Source organism: Periplaneta americana, chromosome 7, assembly GCF_040183065.1.
Source record: "Periplaneta americana isolate PAMFEO1 chromosome 7, P.americana_PAMFEO1_priV1, whole genome shotgun sequence".
NCBI classification, from domain to species: domain Eukaryota; kingdom Metazoa; phylum Arthropoda; class Insecta; order Blattodea; family Blattidae; genus Periplaneta; species Periplaneta americana.
The window spans coordinates 104,551,448-104,569,289 of NC_091123.1; the positions used below are offsets into that span (position 1 = coordinate 104,551,448).

The following is a 17,842-nucleotide window of genomic DNA, read 5'->3' on the forward strand; positions in this document are numbered from 1 at the left end:
CTTCATTGTGCAACATAGTGGTGAGTCCATATTTTGTTTTATATTATATTACGAAGTCGAATCGTAAATTTAAAAAGTTAATTGTAAAATTAAAATTACAACTTAATCACAATCTTGTTATTCACAGGGCTACACAACTCTTTATCGTGGTTTAATTAAGTTACTATCGGTATTCAGTTATTTTTATTGACTTATCATAAAGATTGTCAGATCTCTAATTTTTCTGTCATTCTATATTTTATATCATTGTTGTGGATAGACATACATCACGATTCATGTAAGGGAGAATTTGATATTGTATTGTAATTAAAAATTTTGAGCACACCCAAAATTTTTCAAAAGTTGGCGCCACTGATGCTCAGCTTACATGTTGTGATAGCCCTATTAACACACAGTTTCCTTACTGTATGAATATCTATACTGTGGTGATAAGTTTTAAGAAGAGGTTAATTTACTTTTACGAAAACTTTCTGAGAGATAAACTATAATCCAGTTGAAGTCTGTATGGAGGGGAGTATTCATATTAAAGACTGGCCCTAATATGGTCCGAAAGAAAATGGGAGTCTGTGTGGGGTGATCTTGATTCCATGTCCGTTGTTCAGATGACAGTGTGCTGTGTACATATGGCGACACTAGTTCCTTGTTCCTAAGTATTATCTTGGAATAGACTTCCCCATGAGTTGCTGAGTTGTAACCCATCGTCCTGTTAATGTTGTTGGGATGTAGTTTGATGTGGATAGCTCTTTTAAACAGTCTTCTGTATATGTTGTCTCCTTTATCCGTTATCTTGATATTGTCGAATTCAATGGCGTGGCCTGAATCTGCTGAGTGTAAGGCTATTGCTGATTTTTCATATGGGCCATATTTGCAGAATCGGATGTATTCTTCTTTCTATCTTCCACCGTATGTCCAGTTTGGCCTATGTATGTCAGACTGCAGGAGCAAGGGATCATGTATATTCCTGATGATTGGAGATATGGAAGTTTATGTTTGACTTTGACTAACGAGTGGGAGATTTTGTGTGGGGCATTGTATACAGTCTTGATATTGAATTTCTTCAGTAGTTTTTATTACAATTCAAAATTAAATTGGAAAATTTTGTCTTAGTTAATGTTTTTAGGTATTGCTAGAAGTATTGATTTGTGTTTTTTTTTCTTTTTCTTTTTTAATCTAGATTAAAATTGCAAGTTTCTTGTTTATGTTAGTTAATTAGTTAGGATACAATTAATTATGATACTTAATCATTCATTTAAAGTTTGTGTGACTGCAACCTGTGTATATTTTTGTGTGGCTTTACTTTGTTACTTTGTTATAGTGTTTTTTTCTTTCTCTTTATTTTTTGTGTAGCTTTATTTTGTATATAGTGTATTTTTTCTCTGTTTTTCTATATTATTGTATTTGTATTCCTGGTGTTGTGGAAGAGAAGGCCTGATGGCCTTAACTACACCAGAATAAATAAATAAATAAATAAATTATAAATAAATAAATAAATAAATTCTGTCTGTGGTTCCTTCTATGTATGGGAGGAAGGCCTTCTGTTTCGTGTTCATAGGTTCAGGATCCTGTTTGTTTGCTTCTGGTTGTGAGTTCTTGTATGTGGACTTACTTATAATGTTGTCATCATATCCATTGTTTTTTAAAGGTTTGTGTAGGAATTGAAGTTCTGCTCGTAAGAGTCACAAATTCTATGAGCACGCTCGGTGAGAGTTTTGATGACCGATCTATTGACTCCTGTGTGGTGGTGTGAGGAGGCGTGTAAGTATCTATTGGTGTGGGTAGATTTCCTGAAAACCGAATGGCCGAGAGAGTCATCACTTCTCTTTTTAACCAGTACATCCAGGAACAGGAGTTGATCTTCGTGTTCTAATTCCATGGTGAACTGTATTCTGGGATGTTGTGCATTGAGGTTGGTCAGAAACATGTGCAAGGTTGCTTCACCGTATGGCATATCACAAATGTATCTCAATGTATCTGTACCAATGTGAGGGTGATGATTGTATGTTGGCTAAAGCTTCAGTTTCAAAGGCTTCCATGAAAATGTTGGCTGCCATGGGTGATAATGAGGAACCCATCGCCAGATCTTCATTCTGAGCTTAGACATTGTTTTGGAACTGGAAAAAGGTGGATTGTAGACAGAACTCTGCTAGTGTTGCCCATTCTGTCGGCAGATCTTGAGCTATGAGTTTCTGGTTAATGATGTAGGTGGCTTTGTTGACTGGAACATTGGTGAACAGTGAAGTTATGTCAAAACTGACTAGTAGATCTCTGTCCTGTAGCTTAATTTGGTCTATAATCTCGATGAAATGGCTTGAATCCTTGATGTTGGATTTAATCTCTTCAGTGAGAGGTTGGAGTTTCGTAGCCAGAAAACGAGCTAGGGCCTGAGTAGGTGAATAGGGTACATTATACCGAGAATATATGGTCTTCCCAAAATCCACAAAGAAGGCGCCCCCCTCTGACCAATAGTGAGTGCCATCAATTCACCTACTCAGGAAGCTAGTGATAAAAACTATTAAATTTCTCCACCAAAGTGGACCCTTGTTTCATTTCCTCTGGCTTTTCTAACTGGTAACATGCCTTAAGAAAATTTAGTTCCCATGAAATATCCCAGTGCCACAAAAAATCATGTTTCAAAGTACTTGTGGTGCAGAGTGGAGTAACTGTTGCATCCAATTTGAATCTTGCAAAATTGCAAGACCTTCAAAATTTTTGTGTCGCCTTACATAAACTATTTTCATCATTGTTATATTTATCAAAGGAGGGACTAGCAATCCGCGGGCATAAGAACAAAGCAAGTAATTTCCATAAGCTTTTGAAATTGCTATGTGAAGACTACCCAGAACTCAGGCGATTTATTGATAGAGATACCTTTAGGTGGGTGTCACACGACACCAAAAAAGAAATGCTCCAAATCATGCCATTGAAAATGCTTTGTTCGTTGGCTAATGAAATTCGCGAAGCAGGGTGCTTATGGATGAAATGAGTGATGTGGCAAAAACAGAGCAAGTGTCGATACATTTACATATTATTTCTAAAGAACTTGAAATTCAAGAGCATTTCATCAGTTTCTATGAAACGTCAGCAACAGATGCGACTAGTCTCTACAAATATTATCAGTGATGCTTTATTAAGACTAGGGCTAAATATTCATAATTGCTGCGGATAATATTGCGAATTTAAGTGGGAAATACAAGGGAGTACAGGCAAAGATTTTACAAGTAAATAAAAAAGCTAAATATTTGCATTGCTTCACGCACTCATTGAATTTATAGGCACAAGATGTTGTGAAGCACATTACAACTTGCAGAAATGTGATCAATATAACTCAAGATCTAATAAATATAAGAGAGTCCACGAAAAGGTTGAACTGGTTTAATTCTTTAAGGGATATAAATGCACATGGTTCAGAACAAAATTTAAGGGCATTTTGTCCAACGCAATTCACTTTCAGGGCCCTTAGCTTAAAATCTCTAAAAGATAACTATCAAGATGTTCTTTTGTTCCTCTCAGATTTTTCTGAAAATGATAAAAGTGATGCTGGTACTAAAGTTTCCAGTTACCTAAAACTACTTGAGTCATTTGAACATTTTGCTTATTTATACATGATAACACAGCTATTTACCATCCTGAATGCAACAAATATAAAATTACAAAGTGTAAACCTTAATTTCCATGAAGCAAATTGTCTCATTCACAATTTGATAAAATACATTCCGAACTTTTCGTGATAACTATGAAATGTTATGGGACAAACTACCAGAAGAGCAAATGAGCCAAGGACCCGAAGCAAAGGAAAGTGTCTCACTGCCTAGACAATCGTCAACACACAGCATGAATTTAGTGACATGAAGGAATATTTTAGGGGTAAATTCTTTGAACTTATAGATTGTGTGACAGCATCCATTAAAGAGTGTTTCCAGGAAAGCAAAATTTTAAATACAGTGAAAAACTTTGTAATTGGAAAAGAAGATGATTTCAGAATTGTCAGGTGTGTTTTCAATGATGACATAAATGACTATGAGATCTTAGGGTTGCAGAGAAATATGATGTGTGATAGTGCTGCAATGTTGTGTGTTGAATTAAGAAATTTTGGAGATGTAGTTATTTGTGAAATAGTGCCTGAATTAATTAAATTTATACGCCCGACTCTGACTAAGCTGGTTTTCACTGCTACAGCTGAAAGATCTTTCTCCATGTTGAGAAATCTAAAAACATTTCTGCATTCAACAATGTCCCAGAAGCGATTTAATCACATTGCTATTTTAAGTATACACAAGGATAGCACTGAAAAGTTGGATTTAGAGGATGTTTGAGACGAGTTTATAGGAAGAAGTGCAGTGAGGAGGAACACATTTGCAACTCATTGCGCTACATATTGGTGAGTCCATATATTATTTTATATTATATTACGAAGTCGAATCATAAATTTAAAAAGTTAACTGTAAACTTAAATTTACAACTTAATCACAGTCTTGTTATTCACAGGGCTACACAACTCTTTGTCACAATTTAATTAAGTTACTATCTGTATTCAGTTATTTTTATCGACTTATTATCATAAAGATTGTCAGATCTCTAATTTTTCTGTCATTCTATATTTTATATCATTGTTGTGAATAGACATATATATCACGATTCATGTAAGGGAGAATTTGATATTTTATTGTAATTTAAAATTTTGAGCACACCCAAAATTTTTCAAAAGTTGGCACCACTGATGCTCAGCTAACATGTTGTGATAGCCCTATTAACACACAGTTTCCTTAGTGTATGAATATCTATACTGTGGTGATAAGTTTTAAGAAGAGGATAATTTACTTTTACGAGAACTTTCTGAGAGATAAACTACATTTATGACAACATAGATAATAAATTCTATAAATAATTTGTAAAGTCTTTTCATTGATAAATCTAAATTGGATATAACATTTTTAAAACCAAGGAGTAGGAGAAACTTCTTAGGCCAGTAAGCCAACTCTGCTAAGGGAGTAAACCTTGAAATGAAATTCGGTCCTCATTACCTTGAGGAGGGGTTGGTAGAAGCTGGTAACCTCTCTACGTCAAAAACTGCCTACTCAGCAATTTCATAGACAGACTAACCTGGTTAAATATACAGGGACCACATTAGAAATGAGGATATAAGAAAAAAAAATGTATTTTCAACCATAGAAAAAACTGGAAGTCCTATGTAGGAAGAATGACACAGATCGACTGGTAGAAAAGATCTTGGCAGACCATGAAAACAATGGTCAGAAACTCTTCGAATTGGGCTTAAGCCAAACTAAAGTGAAGAAGAAGAAGAAGAAGAAGAAGAAGAAGAAGAAGAAGAAGAAGAAGAAGAAGATCTCCTACTGCAGTTCTATAAACACACAAGATACTGACCACAACTTGAATCTCACAGATTTCAGATTTCAATATCTTGTTCACTGCAGAAATCGGACAGATCAATTTTACTAAATAATAGATAATTTTTAATGAAAATACAAGCACCCTCTATTTGGAAGACATTTCTACAGAAATTAGAACCTAATACTTATTCATGTGAAGACAGCTATGTAATATTGCCTGTTATTTCATATTATGATGTTCAGTTATTATAATATATGGGGTTTATGATTTTGACATGCTAAAGCAATCATCAATTCATCAATTTTTTGTTTTAATCCCCTAATATTGTGATGAAAAATAGTGAAATTACTATATTTAAAATCTTAATTATTTGAAACTTCATAATATTCATAATTTAATTAAACTTGTTTTAACTTTAACCTAAAAACAGAAGCCCTAGCATTAACTAATGCAGGAATATGCAACTCTGTTTTCTAACATGGCACACACTAATGATATTAGCCATAAGCAAACAGTGCTCCTTGGTATATTCGTACCTTCATCTACCGAATCAATGTGTGATGCCCTAGATCTCATCAGGGCCTACTCGAGCCATATATACACACTCTGCACTTTCCTGTGAAGATACAGTTTTTCGTGCCTACTGAAAAGGCTGAGGAATCCCACATTAGCATGGTATCTCTTTTCAATAAATTATGTTGTCGAGCTCAGTTTCAATGCAATAATTATAATTTTTATCCATGCTATTACCTGGCCTACATGATACCTCTTTTCAACTTGGATTAAATAAATCCTCAACAACTTTTCTGAGGAGGTCATCAGGCTTACTATTTCACAAGACAGCTCGATTAAAACCCAGTTTTGATTCTAGAAGTGAAGCAATACCACTTCCATGACTCCTACCAAACAGTAAAACTTTACATTTACTATTACAACCCTTTCAGGTTTATGATCGAACTTTATTAGTGTCGAGACTGGTAAACTAAGGTATGAGAACAAATGAGCATAGAGCCACATTAGCTGAAAGGTTAATCTCTCGACATTGTACATTCATTATAAGAATGCTGAGAATAAAATTAATTAGAAATGGTTTCATGGTAGCAGGTTGTGCCTTTTGGTGTGTGTAGTAGGGAACAGAAGCTATGTGTGCATGTGCTAAATAGTCAACTTCCTAGCTTGCAGTACCTATATTTTGGAAAATTCCTTGCAAAATATATCACTTAGACTTGTAAACGTGATAGATAAATTTAATAGGGAATAAAATTGTTTTACAAGTACCTTCACCAACAACTGTTGGGCTAGGAATCTTCCTCTTAAAGCTTCACCAGACACTGAAAATAAAGCCCGGAGCATAAGCTGTAATCGGCGATGATAACGGGCTTCTCCAATACTGATATCATCTTCTGCTGTAGTCTCTGATGAATTCTGCTAACATAAGAGAATGGTAAATATTTATAATAAAGAACCAGAATGTCATGTGAAGTGTTTTGCAGAGTAGATTGCACAATGAAAATGAAAAAGGGTTTTTCTTTCTCTATTAAAATTTTGGCAATTTTCCAGAAAGTCTACACCAATGCAGCACTTCCCCCCCATTCGGGCACATTGTAGTAGGGGAGGGTTATAGGGTGGGCAGAAACACACATGGTGAGGAGGTCGTAGATAGCGAGAATGTAAAATGAAGTAAGGAGCACTAGATGGCGGAGCAGCAGCAACAGCAGTTCTAAAAAGAGGTATGCACAATATAACTGTTATAATCTTTCTTTAATTTTAGTTTATAAATGTGTACTGGAAGATGAGCAGTTCTAAAAAGAGGTATGCACAATATAATTGTTATAATCTTGCTTTAATTTTAATTTATAAATGTGTAATGGAAGATGAACTGTTCTAAAAATAGGTATGCACAATATAATTGTTACAATCTTGCTTTAATTTTAATTTTTGTGTACTGAAAGATGAACAGTTCTAAAAAGAGGTATGCACAATATAATTGTTATAATCTTCCTTTAATTTTAGTTTATAAATGTGTATTGGAGAATGAGCAGTTCTAAAAAGAGCTATGCACAATATAATTGTTATAATATTCCATTCATTTTAGTTTAGAAATGTACACGGTATATTTAATAACTGTCACTATTTAATAATTGTCACTGTTGTTAACTAACTAAATGTGTGTGTTTAATTAGCCATGGATCCTGTTTTCTAACATTTGAGGCAGATATTATGACATCAGAGACAGTCATATGAAAGTTCAGGGATTGACGACTTTGTGTTACAGTACCGGTAGTGCTTCAATATGGCAACTTCACCTAGCAACAATCTGGCCAACCTGACACAGGTGTATGTCAACCATGGGTTGAAAACAACATTTTAGTTTTTTAAAACCTACGAATTCGGGGCTTGGAATGAACTAGACCTACGTAACAGGCTGTATAGTTACTTAATACATAAAATGCACCTATCAACAGTTCTACAGCATCAGAAGATTGATCTGTTACCGTTCAATAGTGAACAGAGGCGGTCATATGAAAGTTCAGGGATTGGCGATTGGTGGCTTTGGGCTACAGTAGTGCTTCAATATGGCGACTTCATCTAGGAACAATCCGGCCAACCTAGCATAGGCGCATGTCAGAGTTAGATGTAGCACAATCGCGTGATCCTATAAATTCCTAAATATAGCATTATAACAAGTCCTAAAGAAAACCTAAAACATGGGTTGAAAATAATTAAATCTAAATTAACCTAAAAATCTGGGGCTTGGTAATGAGCTAGACCTATGTGACAGGTCATATATTAGTTAATACATAAAATGCACCTTATGACAGTTCTACAGTGTTAGAAGTTTGATCTGTTACCATTCAATACTGAACAAGTGATACAGACTTCAATATTGTTGCTAGTCCAATATAATCAAATACTCTATAACAATAATACTGGAAAGCTTGCCGGTTTAGCATTGCAAGTGGCGGTGAAAAGTGACTGTGCTGCTATCTAGCGGCTTGGATTGTTTATACACTCCTTGCAGCATGCTAGGTTACGTGAGGAAAAACGGAGAGGTGTTCATTTGATGTCAATAAGAAAATGCAAATCAATAGTTTTATTTAGAGTCACAAGGTTCACAACATTTTAAATTAATAAGAAATTACAAAGTTATTGGAATAGAAATAAAATGAAACAATTCTCGTATTTTGAAATGTAATTATGATTTAGTTGTGCATGACTTTAGAAACTTTCATACATCGCATATTTCGTTCCTTGGCTAATGGTTATCCATTTTATTTTTGATGTAACAATTTATTACCACATTGAAATATTTGCCAGTCAAAACACTGGCACAGTCGCTGCTTTAGGGATGAAGCCTGTATCTTGTATTTTATCTTTTACATCGAACAGATGTGATTTTAAAATCTCTGCAGACCTGTATCTTTTGATAGAAAATAACTTATAGTTTGTTTTAAAATTTTGCACATTCCTCGAATAATGAAAATCATTGCTTGGTTTGCAAATGGCACTTCTGAAATTTTTACGTCAGTTGAAGTTTGTTGATTACGCCTGTCTGTACATAATTCAACGAATCCCTCAAAGTGTCTGTTTTAGCATTATAAGTTATATTCTCCTTCAAAGATATTTTATCTTCAACAATAATAGTTACAACCTTTTCATTCAATGGTACAATATCTTACTTACTTACTTACTTACAAATGGCTTTTAAGGAACCCGAAGGTTCATTGCCGCCCTCACATAAGCCCGCCAGCGGTCCCTATCCTGTGCAAGATTAATCCAGTCTCTATCATCATACCCCACCTCCCTCAAATCCATTTTAATATTATCCTCCCATCTACGTCTCGGCCTCCCTAAAGGTCTTTTTCCCTCCGGTCTCCCAACTAACACTCTATATGCATTTCTGGATTCGCCCATACGTGCTACATGCCCTGCCCATCTCAAACGTCTCGATTTTATGTTCCTAATTATGTCAGGTGAAGAATACAATGCGTGCAGTTCCGTGTTGTGTAACTTTCTCCATTCTCCTGTAACTTCATCCCGCTTAGCCCCAAATATTTTCCTTAGCACCTTATTCTCAAACACCCTGAACCTATGTTCCTCTCTCAGAGTGAGAGTCCAAGTTTCACAACCATACAGAAGAACCGGTAATATAACTGTTTTATAAATTCTAACTTTCAGATTTTTGGACAGCAGACTGGATGATAAGAGCTTCTCAACCGAATAATAACACGCATTTCCCATATTTATTCTGCGTTTAATTTCCTCCCGAGTGTCATTTATATTTGTTACTGTTGCTCCAAGATATTTGAATTTTTCCACCACTTCGAAGGATAAAATCTCCAATTTTTATATTTCCATTTCATACAATATTCTGGTCACGAGACATAATCATATACGTTGTCTTTTCGGGATTTACTTCCAAACCGATCGCTCTACTTGCTTCAAGTAAAATTTCCGTGTTTTCCCTAATCGTTTGTGTATTTTCTCCTAACATATTCACGTCATCCGCATAGACAAGAAGCTGATGTAACCCGTTCAATTCCAAACCCTGCCTGTTATCCTGAACTTTCCTAATGGCATATTCTAGAGCGAAGTTAAAAAGTAAAGGTGATAGTGCATCTCCCTGCTTTAGCCCGCAGTGAATTGGAAAAGCATCAGATAGAAACTGACCTATACGGACTCTGCTATATGTTTCACTGAGACACATTTTAATTAATCGAACTAGTTTCTTGGGAATACCAAATTCAATAAGAATATCATATAATACTTCCCTCTTAACCGAGTCATAAGCCTTTTTGAAATCTATGAATAACTGATGTACTGTACCCTTATACTCCCATTTTTTCTCCATTATCTGTCGAATACAAAAAATCTGATCAATAGTCGATCTATTACGCCGAAAACCGCACTGATGATCCCCAATAATTTCATCTACATACGGACTTAATCTTCTCAAAAGAATATTGGACAAAATTTTGTACGACGTCAACAAAAGTGATATTCCTCGAAAGTTACCACAGTTGGTTTTGTCCCCCTTTTTAAAAATAGGTACAATTATGGATTCCTTCCATTGTTCTGGTACAATTTCCTTTTCCCAAATAGCAAGTACAAGTTTATAAACTTCGCTATATAATGCACTCCCACCCTCTTGTATTAATTCTGCTGGAATTTGATCGATACCTGGAGACTTATACTTTTTCAGATTTTCTATCGCAATTTCGACTTCTGAAAGTGTGGGTTCGGGTATAAATGGCTCAGCAGTTTGTATTTCAATTTCGTCCCGATCATTTCTATTTGGCCTATGTAAATTTAGTAGTTGCGCAAAATAGTTTTTCCATCTGTTTAGGATTGATGGAGAGTCTGCAAGCAAGTCACCATTCTCATCCTTGATCACGTTTACCCTTGGCTGATATCCGTTCTTAAGTTCCTTTACACCCTTATATAAATCTCGAATGTTTTTATTCTTACTATTTGTTTCTACCTCATTCAGTTTTTCCTTCAAGTAATCTCTCTTTTTATTCCTAAGTGTACGACTTGCTTCCCGTCTTTCATTGAAATAATTATCTCTCTTCTCCTCAACTGGATCCTGTAAGAATTTCAATTTTGCCTGTTTCCTTCTTTCTACTACCATGCAACAATCTTCATCAAACCACGGTTTCTTTTTCTTAGTTTCATAATAACCTATGCTCTGCTCAGCTGCAATTTTGATACTATCTCTGATATTTTCCCACACGCTATTAACATCTAATTCTTTCTCAACTTCGTCGGAACTTTCTAAAGTGGCAAACCTATTCGAAATTTCGACCTGATAATTTTGCTTAACTTCCTCGTCCTTTAATTTCAAAATATTGAATTTAGTAATATTAACTTGTTGCTCTACTCGCTTGGCTACTGATAATCTTTCTCTTAATTCTCCAATCACCAAATAATGGTCAGAATTACAGTCTGCACCCCTGAAAGTTCGAATATCTACTATACTAGTATGTCTCCGTTTATCTATCAAGATGTGATCTATTTGGTTGTGTGTCAATCCATCTGGAGAAGTCCAAGTATATTTATGTATATCCTTATGGGGGAATGTTGTACTTTTGCAATTAAATTTTTCGATGTGGCAAAGTTGACTAATCTAACTCCATTGTCACTACTAATTGCGTGTAGGCTCTCTTTTCCAATAGTTGGTCTAAAAATATCCTCCCGTCCTACTTTAGCATTGAAATCCCCCAATAAAATTTTCATGTGATATCTAGGGAACTGATCAAAAGTATGTTCCAATTCCTCATAGAAGCTATTCTTTATATGGTCGTCTTTCTCTTCAGTAGGGGCGTGAGCATTTATAACTATGATGTCGCACCATCTACCCTTAAGTACTAAATATGATAACCTGTCACTGATAAATTCGACCTTTTTTACTGCTGATTTTATTCTTTTATGAACAAAGAATCCTGTTTCTAATTGGTGATTATTGTTTCCTTCCCCATAATAAAACAAGTAATCTCCTAATTGTGATATGCCATTCCCATCTAACCTAACCTCTTGTACTCCCACGAAGTCTATTCTATATCTACCTAGTTCTTTTGCTACTAATGTTACCCCTCCTGTTCTATAAAGACTAGTTACGTTCCAAGTGCCAAATCTCAAATCCTTATTCCTTTGCTGTGGTCGTGCCAGAGAATCAGTCCTATTCCGAGGCTTATTATAGGGATACGTAACAAGCTGTTTTTTACGGTGATGGGTTGTTAGCCCTTCGCCCAACCCCCAAGCTGGAGGACCACCCCTTATCGGCTGTCCACGACTGCTTATTCAATATATTCGCAGCTACCCTCCATATCTGGAGGCCGTCTCCTCTATCCGCAACCTGAGGACGTGCCATGCCGTGGTGATAGGGACCCACAATACAGAATGGTACAATATCGGATTTTATTTTTAATAATTAATTGTAGAATGGTGCGATTTATACCGAGCCTATACCAAATTCATGAAGTCAATTTTTTAGAGATCTAACTGTTGGTAAACATAATTTTCTTCTTAGAAATCTTTCGTCTTGAGGTGAACATTAATGGAATGTTGCGGCAAAACTTTTATCGTAACTGGAATATCGTTTTCCCATTTCCTTCTTTCTAAGCACATTTGTGACTAATGAATTCATCATCTTGAACAATTTTAATTAAATCGGCATTTGGACTTACTGTGTTTAGAGCTGTCATTTCCGCTTGAGCCAGTTTTTATCTTTTAGGATTTCTTGAATCGTAAAAAAATGATCTTAATTTAGTGAAATATTAATAATACCTTTAAAATATGGAATAGGCAAATTATTTGTCCAAATAACTATCTGAATCACTTATTATGAAAAAACATGAGTCCACTTTCTTCATAAAATCAATTCACATTTTTATGTTACACATCCCAAGACACACTATTTGGATAAAAAGGTAAAGACTTTCAATTTTTTATATGGATAAGCTAGGCTATAAAGAAATTGTGTTTAATATGGACAATGTAAAGTAGATTTATGCAGTTTTAGTAACTGTTTCAGTTAATACAGAGAATATGCCATTGCTAATGCACTATCTAATTATGCGATGGAGGAGTATGGTCTGTTGTTTCTAATAACAGAAAACCCGCAGCTTCCTGGATGCAAGATCTAATATGTTTATTTGAGACCTTCGCGATTCTTTCATTGTGCTTTGATTTTGACTCATATTTTCGGAAGAAGGAGCTGTTAAATTCAATGAATAAATAACTATTATCTTCAGTCTGTTATGAAAAACAGGGTATTAAAAATTAGCAGTCCTACGACAGATTTTAAACTTTGGTATAATTTTCCAATTTATTACACTCTATTTTTACTTACTTCTCATGTTTCGAATTATGGTTATTGAAGTCCGATAATCAAAAGTGATCCGAATATATTTTGTGATTTTTGTACATATTTATATTCTATCCCTCTAATTTTAAATGTTTCGTCTAGAACTGTTGACAGCGTTTTTAGTTAGTACTAGCATTTTGCTTATGATATTGTTTGTGTTTTGTTTTTTTAAAGAAATTTAGATAAGGACGCAAATAGCGATAGTAGCTGATGCGCCCTATTAAACCTCATTAATTAACGTCTGTCTGCGTTTATTTACCTATAACTTATGAGCATGGCACACTTAAAAGACAAAAGCAAATAACTGTAGTACCGGTAGTAGAAGCAGTATTAATATAATAATAATAATAATAATAATAATAATAATAATAATAACAATAATGATAATAATAATAATGATGATAATAATAATAATAATAATAATAATAATAATAATAATAATAATCGTCATCATCATCATCATCTTGTAACAGAAAAGTAATATTCTACTGGTGTTTACATTACTACTCCCAATCTCTATCTTTTGGAAATCTGAAGAAAGATCTAGCATATTTTGCTAGGCGTAATTTTTACAAAACATAGAACAAACATTTCCACATTTAACTGACATTTTGTAGGCTACAACTATAATGAAAATAATCCTTACGACATCATTGTTTGTTAAAGAACAAAGCTCTTATCACAGTTCAACGCGCTATTCGTCACGTCATCCTCGCTGCCTACAATCCCTGCCGCTAGAAAGCACTGGCGAGCCATTCACCACTTTTTTCTTGAACTTTCCGGTATTATCATTGTAGAGTATTTGGTATAATTCAGTTTGCAGGGCCATTTTTTATTAGCCATGATCTCTTTAATTGATAAAAATGAATTATATTGTACAAATAGCAATTCATTCTTGCAGTAGATCGCTTCTATAGCATTTATATAAAAAGGTATTCTCTTGAAAATCTGTCAAAATATTACATTGTTCAGTGTCATATTCATCATCATCATCCTTGCAGGTATTAGGCCTAGTGGCCTGTTACGGTCTCCGTCCATCTTTTCAGTGGGCGTCCCAAAGATCGTCTTCCATGTGGTATATAGCGGAGAATTTGTCTTGGGTGTCTGGAACGGTCCATTCTATTGACATGGTTAAGCAGTGTCATATTTCGAACAGTAATTAAATGAGTGGTTTGCGGGTGTAATAATTTAATAAAGATATTGTGTTATAAACATAGCAGACTATTAATATGTATTAATGTTGGTAAATAGTTACCGTAAAGTGGGGTGACTTTGAACGCAGAGGTGACTTTGAACAGTAATTTAGCGCCTTTCTAAATTAAATGCTGTACCCAATTGCGAAAAAACTATTTAAGTTGTTAATAAATTAGTTCAGTTTTTTCGCAGTTGGGTACAGCATTTAATTTAGAAAGGCGCTAAATTACTGTTCAAAGTCACCTCGGCGTTCAAAGTCACCCCACTTTACGGTACGTAAAACATACCATAAACTTCATTATTTCATTAATAGTAATTATATCACTAATAACACTATACTACTATTTACGAATTTGTTACGCAAGTTTCATAATTTTATATGTTGAACCATCTACATTAATTTTATATCTTAGTACGAGAGGACCAGATATTTGAAATAATTTTTGTTTTATGATTATTATTAATTTTTGCTATTTTGGCAGATAAGTGCAATGGATTTAGAATCTTTGAATATAGATTTATTCTAGCTACTAGCCATAACCGTGTGCTCCGCTGCACCCGTTAGAAATAAATATAAAGTAATTACATAATTAAAATAGGACATTTGATCCAGGGAACATTCGTGCTTGATGGAAGGATAAATCGTTTAATATGTTACTTAATTTAAATTGCATCCAAATAATTAAAATGCGATCATTTTGGTCCAGAGACACTCATTTGGTGCAATGACAATTCCTTTAACATGTTTCTTAATTTTTATTACATGCAACCACAGTTTAAAGAAGATTGACATCATTTAGATTTAATGTGTATATTTTATTTAACTTATTATAGGTTTCCATTGAATTATGGTAACAACTTAATTTTAACCCTTGTTTTCTACGTATTCAGTAAATGGCACTTGGCCCACTATGGTTCTGAACCCTTCAAATAACTTAAATTATATTATATAATATTACATATTATATTATATTATATCAGAAGTTACAGTAATAACATTATAGCATTATGTCCATCTAGAGAAACTACACTTTCCAATGGTGAAATAATTAATTATACAAATCGGTTAATTTAGCTTCCGATATTACTTCATACAAACACAGAAACATTCTCTGTAGGCTATCTTTCACAGCTTTCGATTGTTGCTGTCCAAGGTCCCTTGTAGACGAAGTCATTTTTTTAAATTCATTACACGGCCTTAGATGGCAGTTATTTTAATTTTAAAACTCATTTATCTCATTAAATATCAGTCCTATCAAAATTTTTCAAGGAATAAAACTCATCGCAAATTATTTTTAAAGAAACTTTTGTTATGTAACATTTTTCACAAAAATCAATAATAAGCGAGATATTTCGATTTATTTAATTCAGGTCCCCTTATAACCCCCCCTTTTAAATAATGTATTTTGAATGTCATATAGCCTAAAATCTAAGTTACAACGAACTTAATATATATTCCAATTTTCATCGAAATCCGTTCAGCCATTATCGCGTGAAAAGGTAACAAACATACAGACAGACAGACAGACAGACATACAAACAAAAATTTCAAAAAAGCGATTTTCGGTTTCAGGATGGTTAATTATACATGTTAGGACCAATTATTTTTGGAAAATCGAAAATTACCAGAAAACTTTCGGCTACAGATTTATTATTAGTATAGATTGTTTAGATTTATAATGTTAGCATTGGTTATTAATGGAAAAAAAAAAAAAAATCGCTCCAGCGCTGGAGATTGAACCTGAGACCCCCAGTTCTATGCACTCGGCGCTCTAACCACTGAACTACGCCGAGGCTCAAACCAGCATTGGTTCGAATCCTTCTCCTTTGGTATTTTTTCCTTAGTGGCCTTATTCCATGTTCGACATATTTATGAGTCAATTGCCATTTATACCAAGACAGAGCGAATTTTTATCCATTAATAAGTAATGATTACCATAACAGATAATTTTATAGAACCAAAAAGTTAATCTTTACTTATATAAATTATAATGTTAGGCCTACAATCACAATGCTCTACCAACTGAGCTACTCAGGAACTCTATGCATTCGCACGCTCAGCCAAAAGTCCTGGGTTCGATGTCCGGCATCAGAACAATTTTTCTCTCGAAATTATTCAAGTCAGCTTTACAGGGAGGTATACCTGAAAGCCAAATTTGTATAATATACGTTACTGTTCATTAACAGAAAACCACAAATTTAAGTCACACAGAAAGTGTGCACTCAATGTTGGGTCTCTGACATTTTGTCAACCCCTTGAGGTATGTGGATAAAAAGGGGAATAATTCAGCCGAGGTCTGGTAGAGTTTCTGGGTAGCTCAATCAATAGAGCATTGGTGTCAGATTTGTATAGTATAGTTCTTAGTTTGTCTTGTCTTAAGGCAATCAGTAGCGTTATACAATACTTTCGAGGAAAAGAGTATGATTAAAAATCGTCTGTAATGGCCAAATATTTTACGACAATGGTTAATTATTACTGCTGAACATTGACACATATACGATTTGCATTATTTTTCATACAACATATGCAGCAAAGCGATTTTAGTGTTGTGCATTGCACGTTTAGTGTAACATGCTCATCCTTCAAGTAAAATCAAACATTATTACGACATTACTTACTTACTTACTGGCTTTTAAGGAATCCGGAGGTTCATTGCAACCCTCACATACAGTAAGCCCTCCATTGGTCCCTATCCTGAGCAAGATTAATCCTGTCTCTACCATCATATCCCACCTCCCTCAAATCTATTTTAATATTATCTTCCCATCTACGTCTCGGCCTCCCCTAAGGTCTTTTTCCCTCTGACCTCCCAACTAACACTCTATATGCATTTCTGGATTCGCCCATACGTGCTACATGCCCTGCCCATCTCAAACGTCTGGATTTAATGTTCCTAATTATGTCAGGTGAAGAATACAATGTATGCAATTCTGTATTGTGTAACTTTCTCCATTGTCCTGTAACTTCATCCCTCTTAGTCCCAAATATTTTCCTAAGCACCTTATTCTCAAACATCCTTAACCTATGTTCCTCTCTCAAAGTGAGAGTCCAAGTTTCACAACTATAAAGAACAATCGGTAATATAACTGTTTTATAAATTCTATCTTTCAGATTATTTGACAGCAGACTAGATGATAAAAGCTTCTCAACCGAATAATAACATGCATTTCCCATATTTATTCTGTGTTTAATTTCCTCCTGAGTATCATTTATATTTGTTACTGTTGCTTCCAGGTATTTGAATTTTTCCACCTGTTCAAAGGATAAATTTCCAATTTTTATATTTCCATTTCATACAATATTCTGTTCACGAGACTTAATCATATACTTAAGGAAGCGAGATGCTGACATTTCCAAAAGAGAAATGGGGATCCGGGGGAGCAGATGCGCATATGCCTATGAGCAGCAAAATTCTAAAAAAAGTCCCTGAG

The 17,842-nt window shown here is 34.5% G+C and overlaps 1 protein-coding gene across 12 annotated transcripts in view; it reads right to left on the minus strand.

Annotated features, from left to right (window-relative positions):
- The window catches only part of Pi3K68D (phosphatidylinositol-4-phosphate 3-kinase catalytic subunit Pi3K68D), a 987,208-nt gene that overhangs the window by 328,785 nt on the left and 640,581 nt on the right, over positions 1 to 17,842 (minus strand). For 9 of the 12 annotated variants that reach the window (XR_011333110.1, XM_069831124.1, XM_069831122.1 and 6 more), the window contains one exon: positions 6,628 to 6,777. The exons of 1 other annotated variant lie outside the window; for it this stretch is intronic. Coding sequence is in view for 10 of the 11 variants with exons in the window: in XM_069831124.1 (XP_069687225.1) it covers positions 6,628 to 6,777 (150 nt within the window). In the remaining variant the exon portion in view is untranslated. The remainder of the gene's footprint in view (positions 1 to 6,627; positions 6,778 to 17,842) is intronic. 2 more of the 12 variants (XM_069831123.1, XM_069831119.1) reach the window with 1 other exon arrangement.